The following is a 20033-nucleotide window of genomic DNA, read 5'->3' on the forward strand; positions in this document are numbered from 1 at the left end:
TCTGCCAGCTCTGTCCCTGCGTCGCCAGTGCTCTGCTCCTGGTGGATCACTGGGGCATATTTGACGGATATTAATGTAAGTCTTCAAGCACAGGTTGGAGTGTGTTTAAAATTTCACAAATACCTTAGTTTTTCATATCCAGTTAGCGCTGCTATTTTAGGGGTCCTGGTTATAAGGTATCCAACTGTCATTTTAACAGAGTTGTTTTTCATTTAAGATACATTTATTGAACACCTACCGTGGGCCAGGCAAGTGCCAGGCATCTATGCTAAGAATTCAATGGCAAACAAAACAGAATGCCTGCCCTCAGGAGCTTTCAGTCTGGTGGGGACAGTGGGGAACGAGGATTAATGACACAGCAATGCAGGCACAGAAGGGCGACCTTGCTATGGGCTAGGAAGGAAAAGCACACACAGGGCTTCTGAGGAAGTCATGTCTGTGTTGAGACCAGAAAGATACATGAACTAGGTGCGTTAACTAAGTAAACTTGCTAAAGAGTGATTAGGGTTGGAGTTAAGAAAAGAGTTAGCATGGAGTAAAGATTAGGGGAAGAATAGGGTGAGTCCAGAGAAGAACTTTCCAGAAAAAGAACTTTCCAGAAGGAGAACTTTCCAAAAAAAAACTTTCCACTGTCCTAGAGGTCAGGTGGATGCTGACCACGAGTGAGTTGAAGGCTGCCTAAAATAGCTGGAGACAAATAAGTAGAGAAAAGAAGACAAATTTGGACTTATTTAGGAGGTAAAATGGTGTGACTTGGTCTGTCCTCCAAGGACATCTGGTGGCCAAGGCCTTGAGTTTGGCCTTCTCCTGGGCTGGTACCTATGGGCCTTCCTTGGTTAGCAACTTGGCTTCCAAAGCTGGAAGCAGCCATGCAGCTGTCCGAGCACGTGTGACAAATATGTTACAGCGGATGAGTGAGCAGAAGGGCCAGGGGAGCACCTGCCTCGGCTGGCAACGAGGTTTCAGAACTTGGATTCAGAACTCAGGCGGGAGGATTCCTGGAACCCTTCCATAGATTACTGCGGGCAATCAGGTGATTACAAGAGCTCAAGATGATGCCTATTAAAGAAATCAATTGTGTTCCTGAGAACCCACGCTTCATGGGTAACGTTGCCTTATATAGTCGTCCCTGAAACCCAGCGTAGCTAAATAAGGAACAGAGGGAACAACGGGGCCGATTGAGAGCATCGTGGTTTCTTCACCCTCTTGATCAAAGAAAGACTCCAATGAAAGGGGAAAAAAAAATAATTAAAAAGTAAAAACCTTATGTAATGAGATTTAAAAGAAAACTTTTGAAGCCAACAAGCAACCATGGGCAGTGCTTCAAAGGGCCCAGAATCAATGTTTGTCAATAGCAGTTTTGCATCCTTTATCTTTCATGAATAGAAAGTGTGATGTTATTAGGAGCCCATCCATGCCTTAATTCTGTTTGAGATTTGATGAATCAGAACTCTGTTAACATTCTGTCTGAATCAGCAATGGCCAAGGCCTATAGCAGAAGCCTTACCCGAGCCGGGGCTTTCATCCTGCCACTAGGATGGTAGTTAACTCTCGGACCTTCTGCAGTGAACCCTCAGAGGCCCCCGGGGTGCACGCAGGGGCCAGGGCTCTTGAACTCTGCCACTTTCTTTGGAGACTTTCTCCCCAGAAAAGAAACCACCCCTGTGACTCAGCCTAGCTGCAAAGTTACCATTTGTTTAATCAAGATAGTTGGTTTGCAAAACATTAAACATTAAACAGTATTTGATGCCTAGTTAATAATTGGCATCCTCTTCATGTGTTCCTGAATCCCTAGAGACTGACATTTCCCTCCCAAAGGCACAGACAACAAAAGAAATTGTGCGTCGGGCCACGCAAGGGTTCTTAGACTGCGTAGATGTTTGCCAGCATGTCTCTTCTCCATATTCTGCTGTTAATGGTTCTAGCAGGGAAGACAGCCATCGGGGTAAGTGTTGCTTTCAAATATCTGTAGTGGAGAGACTGAGGTTATGAAGAGGACCAAAGGGCCAGGAGTGACTAGAAACGTCAGTTGTGAAGGGCTGGTGTTGCCATGTTGTATATGGCTTGATTCTAAACGTCAATGCACACCTGGGACGTTGGTTGCTGCTGTTGAGCAGTCCATTCCACTGGGCCATGCAACTGACTTGAGCCCTCTTGAAGGAGAGTCTCTGTGAGCACCTTCCAACTAAAGGGACTGAGTGAGAAAATCAGCTAAGATAATGGGCTGTGATCTGGGGTGGATCTTGGAGAACCCTTTGAGATGCCTTTGAAAGCCATTGACTCTCCTAGTACCTATTGACAGACTGACACAATTTTCTGGCCATTTCAGGCAACATGATGGTAAGATCCCCTGTGATTTGGCTCTAGAGGAAAATCTTGTCGGTTGCATACGATGCCAGCCATAGGTTTATTTAGACGAATTCGTTTTGGAGAAACGTGGGTAATATTGTTTCTCTCTTTTCACAGGACCCTAGTAGATGGGGCAGGAAGGGGAAGAAGAGACCCAAGGGAGGTAGTGGTGAGGAGGGAAAGGAAATGCCATCCAATGGTCTTGCCTGGGGCTCTAGGCATTTGGGAGCAGAGGGGTAGAGGAGACGTTGGGTCCTGCTATGTGCCATTGTGATCCTGAAGTACTGACTGGATCTCTATGGGCGCAGGAGAGGGGCCATCAACAGAAGCAGGGCCTTCTGGCGTTCCCTCCTGGATGTGGTTTAGGCAAGAGTGTGGGTCTGGGAGCCAGTGCCTTGAGTCGCAGCTTTGCTACGTTCTAGCTGTGGGATATTGGGCAGGCAACATAATCTCTCGGAACCTCAGTTTCTTCTACTGCAAACCAAGTGATAATCTCTTACTGATCTGGGGAGGGCCACGGCTGATTGAATGAGGCTATGCATTGCCTTTCAATAAATGTTAGCTCTTTTCCCTCAAAATTTCCAGAATGAATACAACTTCTCTGTAAAAATCAAAGAATGCGCTCCTTTGGGCTGTGCGTCGGGGCAGGGTGTTGGTGGGTAGAGAAGGAAGAGGGGACAGGAACCGAATTAAAAGTCATACTCTCTTTATCTTATGAAATACCTTTGCATTTTATCTCCCATTTTACTCCGTAGAGTTTTTCCTGTAGGAAGCAGGTTCAGTTTTAGGTTTTCTGATCGATACTTCAAAAACAAGAGCCTCTCCTTCCCTTTTGGCAAACTGTCCTCAGACACTTACCTTAGCCCCATATTAACCTGTCAGGTGTCTCACCTCTGAGAGAGTTCTCTTTCACAGTGATGACTTGTATATGTGCACTGGGGTTGCAATTTACAAATCTTCAAGCCCTCACCTCATTTGATTGCTTGTTGGATGTCTGGGGCAGAGGCCCAGCAGAAATTGCACAGGTCTAGAAGAAGAGGTGGAAATTATCAGAGGTGCACATGGGGCCCAGAGAAAGTATACATCAGAAAGAAATAGAGCCTAAAGTTTGCAGGCAAGGAGAGGGCTGATGCAGTCTGTTTGAAATTCACAAAACGATGATGGTCCCCCAAAATCCCTTTTTTGTAAGCCCCAGTGAATTTTTAGGGTTAGCAATGAAATTATAAGTCAATAATGGATAAAAGAGAAAATATGAGAGATAGCCTTCAGGCAATGAGCTTAGTCAGTTCCAGAGAGAGGATTCAGGGCTTTGGAATGTTTTCTTACCCCAGATGTGTGCCAGACAGGTGGTTGGGAAGGCGGCTTGCGTTCCACGGGCCAGGCCACAGACATCCAGAGGAAAGTGGCCAATTTGCTCAGATGCTTTGGAGAGTTTGGGAGATCATTGCGGGGAGGAAGCCACGCAGCCAGATGGGCTGGGGAGCGTCTCCTACCCCACATAGCTAAAAATAATAACCAACTGCTATCATTTAATGAGAAGTCCTGTGAGCTGGGCTCTGTGTTTCCCGTGGCTTAGTTCATCTCGGGAAACACCCAGAGAAGAAGGTACCTTTATTGCTCCCATTTTACTGGTGAGATGAAGGACAGCTTAGCCTCAAGTCATACCCCTGGGAAGTGGCAGAGCTGAGCTCTAGACTATGGGCTGCTGTCCACTGTCTGGATCAAGTCTTTTGCCTGGATCCCGGTTAAAGATGAGATTTCTTCTGTCCACAGAGCTTCAGGGGCATGGTCCTTTGTGTGGGAACAGGAATCTCTTAAACTGGGAGTCTGTGTACTGGTTGGGGTATAATGGCTCCACGTGCTTCTGGAACTTAGAGAAAAGCATTCACAAGGCCTGTGATCACTATCCTTTGGAAGGATGTGTGGACACTCTCCCTTGAATTTAGGTCATGCAGCAAACCTTATAATGTTTTCTCTATGAGCTCATCTAACTTAGATTTTTATTCAGATACCCATGATCCAAAGATGTATAGGTCAAACGTGATGGCCGTCAACACCAGAGAGGCAGCCATGGCTTCTTCCTGGCTGGAGCTACATTTGGTTTTCCTTAATGAACATCTGTCACCAGCACAGCCTTGTAGGGTTGTCCCCATTTGATGGGTGAGAATCAGACCCAAAGTTGTTCAACTAACTTCCCAGCCAGGATTGAGGCCCAGATCTGCCCAACTCCTCCTCCATTACAGGAAGCCCGCTCAACTCCGTGAAGCATGGGCACCGCCATCCAGGGTTCAGAAATCTCTTCTTGCTCTGCTTCTTGGGTGATTTGGGGGTGCCTCTGGTCTTGGTCATAGTGGAATTTCACCTCTTCCAGGGTCAGAAGCCAGAGGACAAGGCTTCTTCAGGCCTGCCCTACTTAGCTCAGCCCATCCCCAGAGAGGACAGACGACAAAGGCTCTTCCTCTCCCCAGTGTGTTTGCTCCCACTTCTGGATATTTTAAACCTTAGCGTTGAGACCTAAGAACTCCAGAACTCGATCCTCCTCCCAGGCAGAGCACCGCAGAAATTTTTGAACAGGCTGGAGTCTACAGATTGGCAACTTGGGGTACACTCTGCTCACAGCCTGAGTTTTATTTGGTGGGTAGAAGGTCAGCCTAAGAGTATTTTAATTTCCTTTCAATTGCTAGGTGACATTTGCAAATCAGAACATTTTACATAGAAATATAAATTCCGAGCTTCTCTTGAAAACATTTTAGTAACATGGGGCTCACATTCTTGCTTGGCACCAACTAGATGAGGGGCTATTGCTCTCATTTTTAGAGGAAACTCAAGCTCCCGAGTCCATAGGCCTTACCACTTTCTACTGTTGACACCTTTTTGCTTGACAGATGTTCATTATCTGATGGGTTCTAGCTTGGAGAGAGAGAAAGAAACAAGAGGGAGCCCTGTGTGTCTGTTATGACGCAGAAACAGTGTGGATGTTGAAGAATTGGAATCAGTTTTGGATGGTCACATAACTGGGCTCAATGTCTGATTCATTTGAGCATCCAAACCTGCACGTCCCCCAGGACTAAACCAGGCCTTTGATGGGAAGATACAGGCCACCCCTTTCTAAGCTTCAGTGTTCCAGAATGTTCAAGTCTCTTTCAAACCCAGGAGGGACATCCCTCTCTCTTGCTGGAACCCACACAGAGTCTTATAGAAAAGACAGTGACTGAATTTCACTGCGACTTCTCATACTTTTTTTTTTTTTTTGACTGATCCAAAGCACAATTTCAACTCATTAGCTTTGGCGGTGTGCACTGGTATTTAGGGAAATCAGGTCGCAGGAAATCGCATGTGTAGATAAGCACAGATATATTTATATTTGAAATTCATTAGGGTTCCCTAAATGCAAAAGCCATGCTGCTGTCACAGAGAAACAGCATGGCAGAATATTCGGCAGCCGGGATTTTAAATAAAACATGCTTTTCTTCATAATTAATATAACAAGGTTTTCTGGCTTAGGACCTGGCAAGGATCCCAGGAAAAATGAAGGGGTGGGGGTTGGGGGGTTGGTGTGAAGTGCCTCTGACCCAACAAACATATCCCAGAAAGAGTTTATGCTTAGGGAACCCTCCTCAGTCATGCCCACAAGAGAGAAAGAAAGGAAGAAAGAAGGTAGGAAGGAAGAAGAAAGAGAAGGAAGCAAGGAAGGAAGGGGGAAAAAAGAAAAAGAAAAAAAGAAAGAAACTCAAACTCATAGACAACAGAGGCTAATAATCATAATCATAGTGGCAACCATTTATTAAGTTTACTAAGTCTCTACCGTGTATCAGCTATCATGTGCCTACTGCTTATGATCTCATTAAACTTTCCCAATAGCCCCACAAGTTAGGGACCATGTCACCCTCATTGGACAAATAAGAAACTAAGCTATAGAAAAGTTCAATGATCTGCTGTAGACGGCAGCCTGGGGCTGGGCAGGGGGCGGGGCGCGGTTACAGAGTTCGGATTCAAACCCAAGTCTGCCCAATCCCAGTTCCAAGCTCACGACCCCTGTGCTAGAGGCTGGCCAGGTCAGGGGCTACCCAAGAACAAAGGAGAACATTCAGTGTGGTGTGGAAGGCGTCAAAAGACGCAGTGGTCTCAGACTCCAGCTTCCAGCAGGCGACAAAGTTACTCCCACCTGGAGGCAACTTCCACAGTCCCTAAAGTTTTTCTTTCTAACCCCAGAAGCATCGAGGCTTGCCAGATGGCTAACCAATCAGTTCAGTGTTTTCAGACTTTACTCATGAATGAAATCTTGTTAAAGCCCAAGCCCGTTTCTTAATATGTTCCTTACACATACTTACCTTTTCTCTATCTCGATAGATTTATTTTCAGAGGAAATTGTCACTACTATAAATGGAAAAACAAAAATCACAGAAAATGATGTCATTGAATTCTTACTGGCTACACTTGTCACATAGATGGTCAGAGCCTCAAGCCTGCTTTCTCCTTGTGGGAAGAGGGGACTAGCACGGAGCGGGGGGGGGGTGGGGGTGGGGGTAGAGACTTACCTGCTCCAGCGAGTTTTTCTTTGGGATGGCTTTCTAAGGGTTGACAGTAAAATTGGGAAGGGAGTGACAGCCTCCTGCTGTGTTGGCTGCCACGCCCTGGCCAAGCACCGCCCACATCATCAGCCTGGGGATCCCTGGGTCCCGCCTAGAAGACACAGCTTTGGGGCTGGACTGGGTTCCCATCAGGGGGAAGCTCCTTTTCTGAGCCCCTGAGCTATTTGCTGAGGCCAGCTGGCCCAGGTTAACTTGAGGGGTTATGCTCCTATGGCCGGCCTCAGCCCCATCCTACTCTTTTGTTTTATTTGTTCATTTGCCTTTCCAACGGCCTTCCAACTGCATATCACATCTAGAAAGGAGTGTTTTTATGCAATCTCCCCATCCCGAATGACCTTACTCTCTAACCTTCAATCCTCCCCAATTCCTTGAAACTACACTCCCCGGGAGCAACCGCATCCCCTTGAATAAAACATCAAGGCAAGGAAATTTTTAGTTTTACAATTGGGAAAACTGAGGCACAGAGGGATTCCAATGCCTTGCATAGGAGCAAATATCAGCCCCCAGTTTCCTTGGCCAGGAGCTTCATGCCTAAGGCAGATACAATCAAAGTGAGGCTGAGGGTAAAGTCACCTGGGTACTGGTTTGAAATTCATGTTCTAGGCTTACTCCAGACCCAGAGACATAAGACGCCTGCAGATCGAGCCCCGGAATCTGAATTTCCATCCAGCTCTCCAGCCAAGAATGACAACTGTCATGGAACTCCCCCCTCCACCCCACCCCCTCTCTGCTTGTCACGTGAAGCTACAGTCAGTCCAGCCCCTACTTACCAGGGTGGGGGTCTCGGTGGGCTCTACAGCTCTGAGCTTGAAAGCAGAGAAGCTGTACAGAGCGCCTCCAAGCCAGGCACAGGAGACTGACTTCAGAAAAAGGCGGTCAGGTCTTGAGTCCCTCCCCTGCCCCAGTCAGCTCAGGTCCTTAAAGGGATACTTCACACTCCAACACCCCGGGCCTTAGCTTCCTACTCCTTACAAGAAGGCTCTAGACCCGCTCCTTGCTGGTCACTATGGTCCGGCTTCGCCCAGGCTCCCAAGAAGGAAACCACCCACCCACACAACTAGACAGGGCTTTCTTCTTTGGCCTCCCTATGTTCCCTCTGTCTTAGAGCCTTGCCTCCTTGCCGGGGGCTTCCGATTAAAGTCGTGTTCCTCAACACACGAAGGGATAAACCAAATGGATATACAATGGATCCGACTCTGCCTTTGAAGGAATGAAATTTGGATATACGCTACCAACACGAACCTCGAGAACATTATACCTCGTGAAACAAATCCAGTCACAAGGACAGACACTGGGATTCCACACATAACGCAGTACCTCGAGTAGGCAAATCTAGAGACAGAAAAGACAACACAGGTGGGCTGTGGGCAGGGAGGAAAGCGTTGTTGTCTAATGACTACAGACTTTCTGCTGGGGATGATGAGAAAGTTTTGGGTAAAGAGAGCAGAGACCGTTAGGCACAACGGAAATGTGGCTAATGTTTCTGAATAGCCCATTTACAAACGGTTCAAGTTAAAAAGTACTGGGTTATGCGTATTTTATTCCTTTTTTTTTTTTTTTTGGGAAAAGGTGTAAGTGGCTTTGCACAACTGTTAATTTCATCACTTCGCTTGTCTGGAGCAGGAGTCCCAGTGTGGGGAAGGTATGGGGCAATAGTTGGGATGGTGACCGGAATCCTAACAACCTCTGTCCTCTGTCACTGCCACCTCTCACCCTGACCTTGAGCTCTTTGTCCAACAGTGAGGACTGGCCTGCTGAACTGCGCACTCCTGCCTCTGGCTCACTTTCCAGTCCCAAGGCTGCAGCTTCACCAGGCCACAGGGCAGACTTCTATCCCACACAGCTGTCCCCGGGACAAATGCAATTCTTCCTCATTGATCTACCACCAGGTTGTGGTAGAACATCCAAGAGGAAGGGATGGTGGGATCAGGGTCCCCATTTTTTACCTACCCGGGGAAAGGTTTCTCTGTTGTTTGTTCACACCAAGCCAAGCTTCTGGCCCCAAGGGACAGGTCTAGCTCCCCATATCCCATCTTCTGCTTTCCAAGCTTGGAATTCATTGACTCAGGGTTTTGGCTTCTGCCTTTTGGTTTGTTTTCTAGAAGATCTAGAGTTCTGAAAGGTAGGGGAAGAACCAGAATTGAAATAGTCTAGAAAAAGATTAAACTAGATTAAAGAGAGGACAAAGCAGATTAAACTTCAATGCTCCTCACCCCCAAGGAGACTACACCGTAAATCAGTAAGACTCAGAGACAATATCTTTTTCTCTGCCCTCTTTATCTTTCCCACTAACCAACCTTAGCCTAGAAGACACTAGAAGTTGCTATTTTAGCCCTTTTGAGACGAGGAATACAAGTGGTGGAAGAAGCTGGCCGTGGCTAGCAGGCCCCCCAATCTGGGTGGAGATGTGCGTTGAGCTGCATTAGCCACAGTGGACCGGCGAGGCTGGAGCTGACTTTTGTACCTTCAGCAGCTGTCACTGGTGCCCGCTGGCCCTCTCTGTGTCCTGCCAGGCCTGGGCTAGTCTGAACAGGCCTTTCCTGGGACAGGACAGGGGTCTGATCTCATCACCCAGTTCCATGCCCTGCCTCTCTCCGACTTAGGTAGCTCTTCTGTTTTCTTCTTCATTCTTCCTTCCCAGCAAATGCTTGCCATGGCGCCCTCATCCCCCGTCGTAATGGAGATTAAGACCGAGGACCCTGACGGCTGGCCGGCCCCGTTCTATCCTGGCTGCACAGTGGGCCAGCCGAGCTCCTCTGGGCAGCTTAATCTCTGCCCATCTGTTTGCTCGCCTCTAAAATGGGCATAATTATAGAACCTCAATGACCAAGGTTTGTGTACAGCAAGTGAGACCAAACGCGCATCCGTCACTTGGCACACTGTCAGCTGTCAGCACACGTCGACTGAGACGACAGTTGTCTCCTCTTTCTTCTTAATCCTTTTGCTTTCGGGGTCTTCCTCCTTGGATTTCCAGTCCCAGGATTAGGAGCTGTTTCATTTCCCCGCCACCGTGGAAAAATGGAATGCCACCATGGGATGAAAAGAGGCAAATATTGTGCCCACCCAGTCCCCTGGCCCCGCCACCCAGGTTAGTTTCAGGATCCAGACGTCCGGCGTAAACAATGACCACTGGCCCGGCCTTTCCCACCTGGAGCCCCAGTTACCCAGCCTGTGCCAGGGCACCCCGTTTCTGCGTTTCACTGCGGCCTCTGCTGGAGGACCCAGTGATTCACAAAACGAGTGGGCCGGCTCCGGATCCCTGGCACCCCCTGACACACAGCCGAGGCTGCACAGCTGAACTGCAGCAGCTTCCGACTCTGCGAGACCCAGTGGGATCCTCAGGGCCCCCAGCCCAGAAAGGTCCCCCTTTCTTTTTGTTCGGGAACCCTCAGAGCGCCCGCACTTGCTCCTGGAAAGGGCACGTCTGCCACCTGCTGGCTGTGGGCGGCGCAGCATCTGGCCAGGCCTCCTGGTCCGGGTCAGAGCCGCGATCTGGGGCTCTGGCCCAGGCACAGGTGTCAGAGGGCCTTTTCCGCACTGGGTGCAGAGGAAATCTGTTCCTCCAAGTCCTCCCTCCTGTCCTGCCCACTTCTCGGGGCCGACAGTGAACAGGCATGGCAGTTTATATGGGAGAATTCAGGTGGTACCGCCTCTGGGCTGGGCAAATAATGGGTAGACAAGCTCCGGATAAGCTCCATGGAGGGAAGCTGAGGTGGGGTAAGGGACAGGATCAAGGCCGAATTGGCAGGAGGGGTAACGTTGGCATCTGGGGCTGTCTCATACCCCTCTTTTGGCACCACCCTGCCCCTCAAGCCTGGAGGGGTCAGCATCAGATGCTCCCCGTTCAAGACCCCAAGACCTGGGGTCTGGGAATACCCCCTGAGACCCGAACTCAGCCTTCCTCTGTCAGGCTCCCCATTCGGAACCCCCTTCCCAAACAAAATGCCCAGCCTTTGTCTCATTCTTTGCAGAAACCAAGCCAGGTGGCCGCGAGGCAATTAAACAGGGACAGGCATCGTCCAGAGAGCAAACGTCCTCAGCGCTCTGCACCTACCCCCCTCCTCAGCTGTGTGTGGTAGATGTTGTCCAGTCTACAGAGGGTGGAAGGAACAACACACTGAGCGTGAATACAGATATATTCCCAATGCCATTATCATTCTCGAGAAGTTCCACATTGATACACTAATATTCTTTAATATGAGTTTATATTTGGGTTTCCCGGTTACCCCAATAATGTCTTTTATAACTTTTTTTCTTTTTTAAATCAAGGATCACTCCCTGCATTGGGTTGTCAGGTCTCTTTAGTTTCATTTAAAAAAACAAAAACAAAAACAGCCTTCCCAACTTCTTAGTCTTTATGACACACACTGACATTTTTGTAGGGTCGAAGCTGGTTGTTTTGTTGAAATGGCCACTGTCTGCACCTGTCGTATTCCTCATGGACAGACACAGGATAAGCATTTTTGTCAAGAATCCCACATGTTGATGCTGTATGCTCGGTACCTCCCATCAGGACGCATTCTTTCTTTTTCCTGTCTTTTCTAATTTATTGTCCATCTGCCTAATTCCCAAAATGGTTAAAGAGGCTGACAGTAAAACAGAAAATCAAACAGAAAATCAAACTGCGGGGAGAGGAAGGTTGATGTGGGTACTGGGAAGATGACCACATTGACCACAGCTTTTTGGTGGCTAAGACCCAAAGGGATGACCACATTGACCACAACTTTTTGGTGGCTAAGACCCAAAGGGAGACCTGTCAGGGGCTAGAAACTTCTTTTTTTAAATAGGAGGGCAGCAAACTTTGTAAAGTGCCAGATAGGAAATCTTTGAGGCTGTCTGGTCTCTGTCACGACTTCGACGGTATAGCACAAAAGAGGTTTCAAAGAATACTTAAAAACGAGCATGGCTGCGTCCCAATCAAATTCAATTTGTAAAGCCACATTTCCGGGTTTGGCCCCAGGGGCCTTAGTTTGCTGACCCTTGAATTAAGTAAAAGTAAACGTTCCAGCTATTAAATGAGTAATGCTTTCTTTTTCCGGTAAGTACTGCATTCTAGAAGGAACTGTTCATAACACTATTTATTTATTCAGCAAAAACTCTTTGAGGATTGCCGTGCGCCAAGCGCTATGCTCAGTATGGGGTAATACATCAGTGATGAAACAGACAAGGTCTTTGCCTTTCTGGAGGACAGAGGCAATGTGAGAAACAGATAGCGTGCAGATAAACAGATGTAAACTATGTGTCGCAATAAGAACTGTGGAGCAAATGAATGGACATAGTGATGAAACAATGAGGGAGGGGTCATACCCATAGGGGAGTTGGGGAAGTCCTCCTTGAGAAGATGGCATTTAAGCTGGAACCTTGATGGTCATGGAGACAGCTTTCCAAGCAGGAGGAAGAGCAAGTGCAAAGGCCCTGGGGTGAGGGGAGCTTGGCTAGTGCTAGTTGGAACCCACATGTGGCTGGAGATTAGTAAGTGTCAGTGGAAGGGAAGGGTATGGAAGGAGGTTTATAAGTTGTGGCTGGTGTTTGTATTTTATTCTAAGAACAATGGGAAGCCACTGGAGAGTTTTAAGCATGTGTCCATCCCCAGTCCAAGGAGCTGTCAACCAAGACCATCACCTAGACTTGAGTGTGAATCTGAATTCTATCACAACTGTGTGACCTCTGAGCCTCAAATTTCTCATCTGTCAATGGGCAGACAAAAGCCTCTTCAGACGGCTCTTATAAGAATGAGATGCAGCAACGCACAATCAGGCAGACAGGAGATGCTCAATCCATGCTAATCCCTATCATGGACAGATTGTCCATACCTGGGCAGCCAGGTTCCAGCAGGAGAGCAGGTGAGCACGAGCCCCATAAGTCAGGGAGGCATCCAGCCAGTCAGCTGACTTGACCTAGCTCAGCCCTGTGTGGGTTTATCTTTGTTTTGTTTTGTTTTTTTCAGTTCTCCCTGATGTCTTTACTCCTAGACCCGGACCCAGGTGAGTGTGTGGATCGCCCTGGGGCTCCTCACAAACTACAGGCTGGTTCTGGGATGGAAGAAAGCAGGCCCACGCATGTAAGTGCTGTCACAAGCTCAGGGTTCAAATGATTCAGATGTGTTGTAGACCCCTTTCGAGAAATTTCCCAGAAAAATGCACTCCCAATATTTTTGTCTCTGTGCACAAACACCATGCTTTATTCAATTCTGAGTTGCCCATGGATACCCCCGGTCCCCCGTCAGGACCCCAAGGGAAAAATTGCTGGTACAGTGAAATCTCTTCATTTTACAGAGAGAGGAATCGAGGCCCTGGGAGGAGAGGCTACAGGTCACACAGACCATTAGAGATGCGATGAGATGAAAAGGCCAATGCAAAGCCAGCGTGGCACTGGGCACTTACTGGCCCCCTGCAGGCCCACCCTGGACCCCAACTCACTCCACCCCTTGGGTGGGGAGCCAGGTCCTCTGTGCTGTGCCACGCAGGCAGTCCCCAGGCTGACCTGCCCCTGTGGCGGCCTCCCACCAGCACCCCCAACAATGACCCACTGCCCAGTGCCCTCAGATGTGCCCAAGCCAAGCATAGCTGCTCCTTCTGCCATCATCCAATCTTGGTCTTTGACTCTGGGTCCAAGTCTCCCTTCTCTGCTCCAAGACCGAAGGGAGAAAATGCTACGCAAAACTCCCATCAGGGCGGAGACTGGCATTGCCACTGGTGGTGACCTGTGCTGGTCACCCCACAGAGGACCATAGCCAGGGAGACAGCACATGGAGATGGCAGTCATGTCTGAACTTTGGGTCAAGGGCTTATTTGGAGTCAAGGTGGGGACAACTTGGTCAAAATCCATGTGACAGCAGCAAAGCCGTGGCTGGCTCAAGATAGATGATGTCTGATCTTTGTCCACTCATTATGCTCAGGGGATGTTTGTGGAATTGAGCATGGCATGTGGCTTTTGAAAGTGTCTATGTCTTTCTCCAGTGCAAAGGAGACTGTCCAACTCAACAACATATAATTTAGTCCTTGGAGGAATTGTGTTTCCGGGGAGGGGGGGGCTCCCCCAGCTGCCCACATCAGCATCCACATGTGGAGTTCGGGGGGTCCAAAGCCAAGGGGACAGGGAGAGCTGCCCCCTCCGTGGCCTTCAACACACACCACTCAGCTACCAGGTGTCAGACAGATGGAGCTCCAGAACTGTGGGGTCACACAGTGGGTGGGGAGCATAGAGGAGTCCAGAAACCTCATTCTCTTCAAGGATTTGAAAAGCAGACCCGCCCCTAGTCCACGAGGTCAACTTTGAGAATTAAGAGGTATCTTTACCCCAAGACACGGTATTGCCATCTTCCAGAAAATTGTGGAAGACATCTACAGTGACCATGAGTTTCTGACAATCTGGCACTGAAGTTGTGCAGTGAACAACGTGAACAACTGGAAGCAGTGGCCCCACTAAACATGGATCACAGTAAAGGGAGGAATCAGTCTCTGTGTTCACAAGGCTTTTAGCTTTAATGAAAGAGATTAGAAGCAATAGGATCAGATTTGGTCTGCAAACAGGAGAACTTCCTCACCATCAAAGTCATCAAAAAAATCTGAATGGGCTCTTGGGCCCTTGGGAGGTAGTAAGTTCTCCATCACTAGCCAGCTTTAAACACAGACTGCTTAGGAGGGAGTGGAGAGTGTTGGATTTAACCTTGTGAAATTCTAGGCTCTAGAAGAACTCTGTCAATAGCTTCTGTCAGTTTGGTGAGTAGTTGAAGGGACGCTGGAGCCCACCATCCCCGGGCTCCCAAGTCCGTCTCGAGGTGCTCGGTCGACCTTTGGCTAGGGAGTGGGGTGAGATGTGTAGCTGGGCCTTTCTACAGAGCAGGTTAGGTTTTAAAAATGCTCCTGTTAGTGTCTGCTCTAATTGCACATGGGGGTGGTGCTTTGATGGAATTTGTCAGATCCCAGCTGGCTTTAGAGAGCGGCGTGGCCAAGGAAACACCATGCCAGTGTCCACAGGCAAGCGGCTTCTGTAGCTGGTCTTGCTGGACACAGCACATGGCGAGGGTTTGGCGGGAGCAGAAGGTGCCTGGGCCACAGTCCCCCGTGGGTGGAAGAGGAGGGGGCCATCAAACAGCAAAGACTCCGCTCATCTCCCCAAAGCAGGTGCCGTGACAGCCAACGGGCCTGCGGAAATGCCTCTTCAAAGCTGGCTGGGCTCTGCCCAGCAACACAAGCTAAGCCCATCCATCAGCTGTCCTGCCGCCTGCCAGTGAGGGTCTCGGCTGAGCTTGCCCTGTCAGCTGGATGGGAAGCGTCAAATACGGGCCAACAGGGCTGGGGCTTGGGGGAGGCCCTCGGAGGACCCGTCTGTGCCACGGTGATGGATGACGCCAACAGGGACAGCATTCCGGAGATTTTTATTCCGTTCCGCACATCTGGCAAGCTCCTTAACCAAGCAGCTGCAGAGTCCCCATCACACCAACGCAAAGCTTTTTCCGAGAGACCCTGGGTCCAGACCACGGTAATCCCGGTCGAGGGACTTGGAGCATGTGCTAAAAAAGATTTCTCGACGTGTGCTACTTCCTGGAAGCTGAAACCCTTGGAGTTTCCTGAAACACAAACCCACAAGAGGCCCAGGAGGGCCAGTAGAAAAGCAAACCAGATTTGGCATGAGGTAGACCTGGCCTACCTGTCTCCGACACCACATTTATTTAGTATAGTGTCCAGGACATAGAGAATAACCAGTTATCAGGATGATTTGAGGAAGTTCAGGATGCTCTCACCATCCTTCCTGGAAGGTTCTAGAAACAGACTCTGATAACTAGACAGATCCACAAGGATTTCTTTTGATGCCTAGTATGAGATGCTCCCAACAGCTGCTCCATCCTTCACCTGAAGCAGTCTCCTTTTCTACCGTCTAGAGAATGCCTCCAAAAATCTGTATTCAGTCCTGGAGTGTTTTTGTCCAGTCCAGCAAGGAAAGCAAATTCCATGGCAGGCTGTAACCTGTGGGTGGCAGAGGAGGGGGCCAGGAAAGCAGGCAGGAAAGCACTTGGACAAATTTCTAGACTCTACAGAGCCCATCAGGCATCTTCTTCACCAAATACCTCTGACCCGGATCTCACATAGTCTCTCTCCTAAGTTCCCTGTTTTCCTCTGCTCCAAGCAGATCCCAGCTTTGCTGGCCAAGCTCCGTGCCTGCTGTGTGCTGGCCAGTCAGAAGGAAGGGAGGTCCCACCACAGAGGGAAAAACTCACTTGCAGAACACAACCATTAACTGCATATAGGGCTCTGTGCTGGGTCTGAGGAAAAGACAAGGCCCTCGCTCTTAAGACACTAACTGCCTACTTGGAGGGAACAAACAGATAGACAAAGTTGAATAATAAACCATCTGAGCGCCAGCCATGAAACCTAACATTCTACAAGGCTGCTGAGGAATGCTGGAGTTTCTAAAATTCTTATCCCACTGGCAACCCAGGATCAATCAATCCCTGTGTGTTCATTCATTATTACTACAGAGTATACTACCCTAAACTTAGTGCCTTTAACCATGAGTATTCTTCCTAGAATAAGAATAATGTGTCAATTCTTTGGGTTGGCAATTTGGACAGGGTTCAGCCAGGAAGTTCCTCTGGTCTAGACCAGGCTCGGCTGATGTTGGCCGGGCCTCCTCTTGTGTCTGCAGTTAGCTGATGGATCAGCTGGGCTCTTATACATTGGAGGCCTTGACTGGAAGTGCTGGACCTTCTGTTGCCCACACATTCTCTATAGAATAGGCCAGACTTGTACCACAGGGCAGTCACAGAGGCCCAAGAGAAAAGAAAGAGAAAGGAAGTACGCCAGACTTTAGAGACCCAAGCTTGGAACAGGCACATTGTCCTTCTAGCACAAGTCCCAAGGGCAGTTTACACCCAAGGGTTGGGGGAAATCAACTCCATCTCTTGGTAGGAGGAGCTATAAAGTCTCACTGCCAAAGATGAGGCGACAGGGAAGGGTGGGGAGTCGGGACCATCTTCTCCCATCAGACTGGCTCATACTTCCTGAACTTGCCAACGTAGAATGTGAAGCGACCTCACCTAGACTTGGCCATATTTAGCTCCCCTGCCTCTCCATTCCCTGTTCATCTCCCTTCTTGGCTGGCTTTCCTCCCCCATTCACCCTGGCCCAGAAACTCTTGTGCTGGAGGCCGCATCCCACTCTTTTCTGTATATCTCTCCATTATTCCCAGTGCCTTCCTGAACCTGGTGTCATATTGGCCCATCGTAGGTGCACAACACCCTTTCCTTATGTAGACAGTGGGATTAAGTGCCAACAGCATAAAAAAGACAAAATAAACTGTAAGTTTGGAGGTGGAGAACCCCTGCCACAGAGGGCATGCTTCTATACAGCACTCTGAAAACATGGGGCAGGAGGATCTCAGTGCCTTTTCTCGCACAGAACTCCAACTGGCTGGCTTCTGGTGGCATGGGGCCACTGAGCCTCTGTTGCTTCTCTCCATCTTAACCAAGGGCCCTGGGCCCCCTGGGGAAGAGCAGGGACTTTTTGCTTTGTTTAGGAGAAGTATGACTCCAAGCCTACTTGTCTCATTTCCTCTTCAGCGTCACTGAAGGCTGAGCAGATCTTGTTAACAAGGCTGGAGTCCAGCTAAAATACACCGGCAGACATTTCAGCCATCCCCCACCACCCAGAAAAGTCACACAATTCCACTTATGTAAAAACCTTCCCCATTTCCAAATATCTGCGAAGGGAATGATTCTTAATGGCCGAGCTGAGATTAGCCCAGCCGACCTTCAGCCCGGGGGCGGGACAGGAGAAATTACAGGAGCACTCTGGAGGCACTTATCTACACACACCTGTTGGAAAAACAAAAATAAATTCTCTAAACCAAGAAAGAAATAAATAAGTGATGTAATCAGCTCATTACCAGCCCATTGTCTCTCCCAAATGTCAGTTTGAAATCTTTCATGTCAAACTCTGAAAAATGGTTTTTCTCTCCCCCCCTCCACTTTCTCACTCTCTTTCTCCGCTTTATCGTGCTAGATGGAAAGAAACTTTATTTGCTCCAGGAAGACAATGGCCTTATCTTCAACCTAGATCCTCGTCCCTGGAAAGGTGGCCTCCTCTGGGAGCATTTTCATAGTGGGGAAAAGCAGCTCGCAAGAAATAATGAGCAGGCAAAGGGAGTCTTGACTTGACACTGTGATAAATGAGGTGAAACTTTGGCAAGGAACCAGAGTTGGCGTATTCAAAAAGGAAATAAAAAGATCGTTCCATTTTAATGGGAAATATAAAACAGCCATTGTGCAAAAGTCGATTTTTCAAAAGCCAAAGAGATAAAGACTAGAAGGGAATGACTGCGAGACGAGGGAGATAATGCGGTTGATAATCAGGCTGAGGTAAAGTGCCACGCTCGGAGCCACCGGCGGGCTCGGTGGGAGCGCCTTTGCAAGTCTCGCAAGCTGGATTTGCTCCTGCCTCATTACCATATGCATCTCCACACCTTGTCCTTCTAGCTTTAAGTGGCCGCCTTGCCACACTCCTGCCAGCCAGAGAGAGCAAAGTCAGTCCAACTTTCTTCAAATCCCAAACTTCTCTCCACTAGCCACAGAGTTACCAGCACCCTCTAAGTCCCCAGAGGACAGAGAGCTGAGCCTTACACAGGCACTTGCTCTTCCCGATGGACCTGACTAGCATGAGATCGACAACCGGGGGCTGTGCCACACCCTGCTTGTCTTTCCCTGGGCAAAATCGAGGAACCTTCTCTAGGTTGTCCTTGGGCCAATCCTACATATAGGAGGCTGGGTATGTGATGGGGATGGTTGGACCCCTTTCCCCAAGGATAAGTGTGAATTAACGGAGGCAGTGGAAGAGGCCAGCTGAATGCAATCAAGCTGATGCAATTTAGGGGTTCTATGGGGATCAGCTGCCCTAGTCCAGGTGCTTGGTGCAGGGCTCAGTGCATAGTAACAGCTCAATAAATCCTAGCTGTTGGAACGAGGCTAGAGATACAAGGAAAGTGGTTTGGTGCCGTGACCAAGAGGAAAGTGATGAGTTTCTTTGACTTCGTAAGTTAAGGTGACTAATAAAGGCCCAGGGAGAAAGCTAATTCACAGAACCGCCCAACAAGGTGCTCAGGCACCATTGGGTCTGACCATGGGTACATCTTGTGTAGGACCTTGGAGACCTTCTAGACCCCAATCATCTTCCTGCTGTCTACAGATAAGCAAACCGAGGCCCCGAGAATACAAGTAACTTGTCCAACATCACAGTCGGTGGAAAGCCAGATCTTGACTTCTCCTCATTTCCAGGCAGGTGCTCTTGACCCTGACAAATGCCAACATTGCCTTGCTGGGTCATAACTCACCCCAGTGAAAACTCACAGCACCTAACCCCCTCTGTCCCACCCTATCAGTTGAGGAGCCAGAAGGACACATGGGTGCCCCTTCAGGATCTGGAAATCTTTGGGTTGAATGATTAGGGTTTCTTCCGTTCTCTTCCTACTTCTGCAGATTGGACCCCTGACTACTACGAGAATAGCTATGAGGAATACAACCAGGAAGAGAACAGCAATAACGCTCCTGCCTACCAGGAGAATCCCGACTGGTACTACATGGAGGATGGTAGGTTCCAACACTCTTCAGGGGCCCTCCTGGGAGGAGGGAGAAGAGAGTTTGTGTGTGACTGTGCACAAGCACTGCTAGAAGAGAGTTTGTGTGTGACTGTGCACAAGCACCTCTCTTTCCTCTCTGACCGGCGTCAGAGAATGGGTATCGAGTAAATGACTTAGACTGGCTTTTTTCAGTTCAAATCATACCCTAGGAGGACTGGGGGTAGGGGTTCCTAGAGATTCTTTCTCCTACCTTCAAGTGACAGAGGAAGCAGCTGAGGCCAGGAGTGGTGTTGACTCAGCGAGGGTCTTACAGCAAGGCAGTGTATCATCATCTGGGTCTCCAGACACAGTGTTTAAAAGTCATGTTCAAAATCACTTCCTAGCTTTGCTATACAGCAAGGTCCTAATTATGCAGAAGAGGCTGGGTTGGCATTCAGCATCAGATTGTAGGCTTCACAAATTTGGCATTGAAACTCACCTTCCCCTTGGGCTGTGTTTTTCTTTCTCTTTACACTCCTC

General features: G+C 48.8%; 1 protein-coding gene across 1 annotated transcript in view; it reads left to right on the forward strand.

The window, feature by feature from the left end:
* The first annotated feature begins 1790 nt into the window (after positions 1 to 1790).
* HABP2 (hyaluronan binding protein 2) overlaps positions 1791 to 20033 on the forward strand; it is a 31951-nt gene continuing 13708 nt past the window's right edge. Inside the window, exons 1-3 of the mRNA XM_032313284.1 lie at positions 1791 to 1945; positions 12889 to 12925; positions 19414 to 19524. Of these exons, the coding sequence (XP_032169175.1) occupies positions 1877 to 1945; positions 12889 to 12925; positions 19414 to 19524 (217 nt within the window). The 5' untranslated portion in view covers positions 1791 to 1876. The remainder of the gene's footprint in view (positions 1946 to 12888; positions 12926 to 19413; positions 19525 to 20033) is intronic.

The sequence above is a fragment of the Mustela erminea genome, chromosome 14 (assembly GCF_009829155.1).
Source record: "Mustela erminea isolate mMusErm1 chromosome 14, mMusErm1.Pri, whole genome shotgun sequence".
Taxonomy (NCBI): domain Eukaryota; kingdom Metazoa; phylum Chordata; class Mammalia; order Carnivora; family Mustelidae; genus Mustela; species Mustela erminea.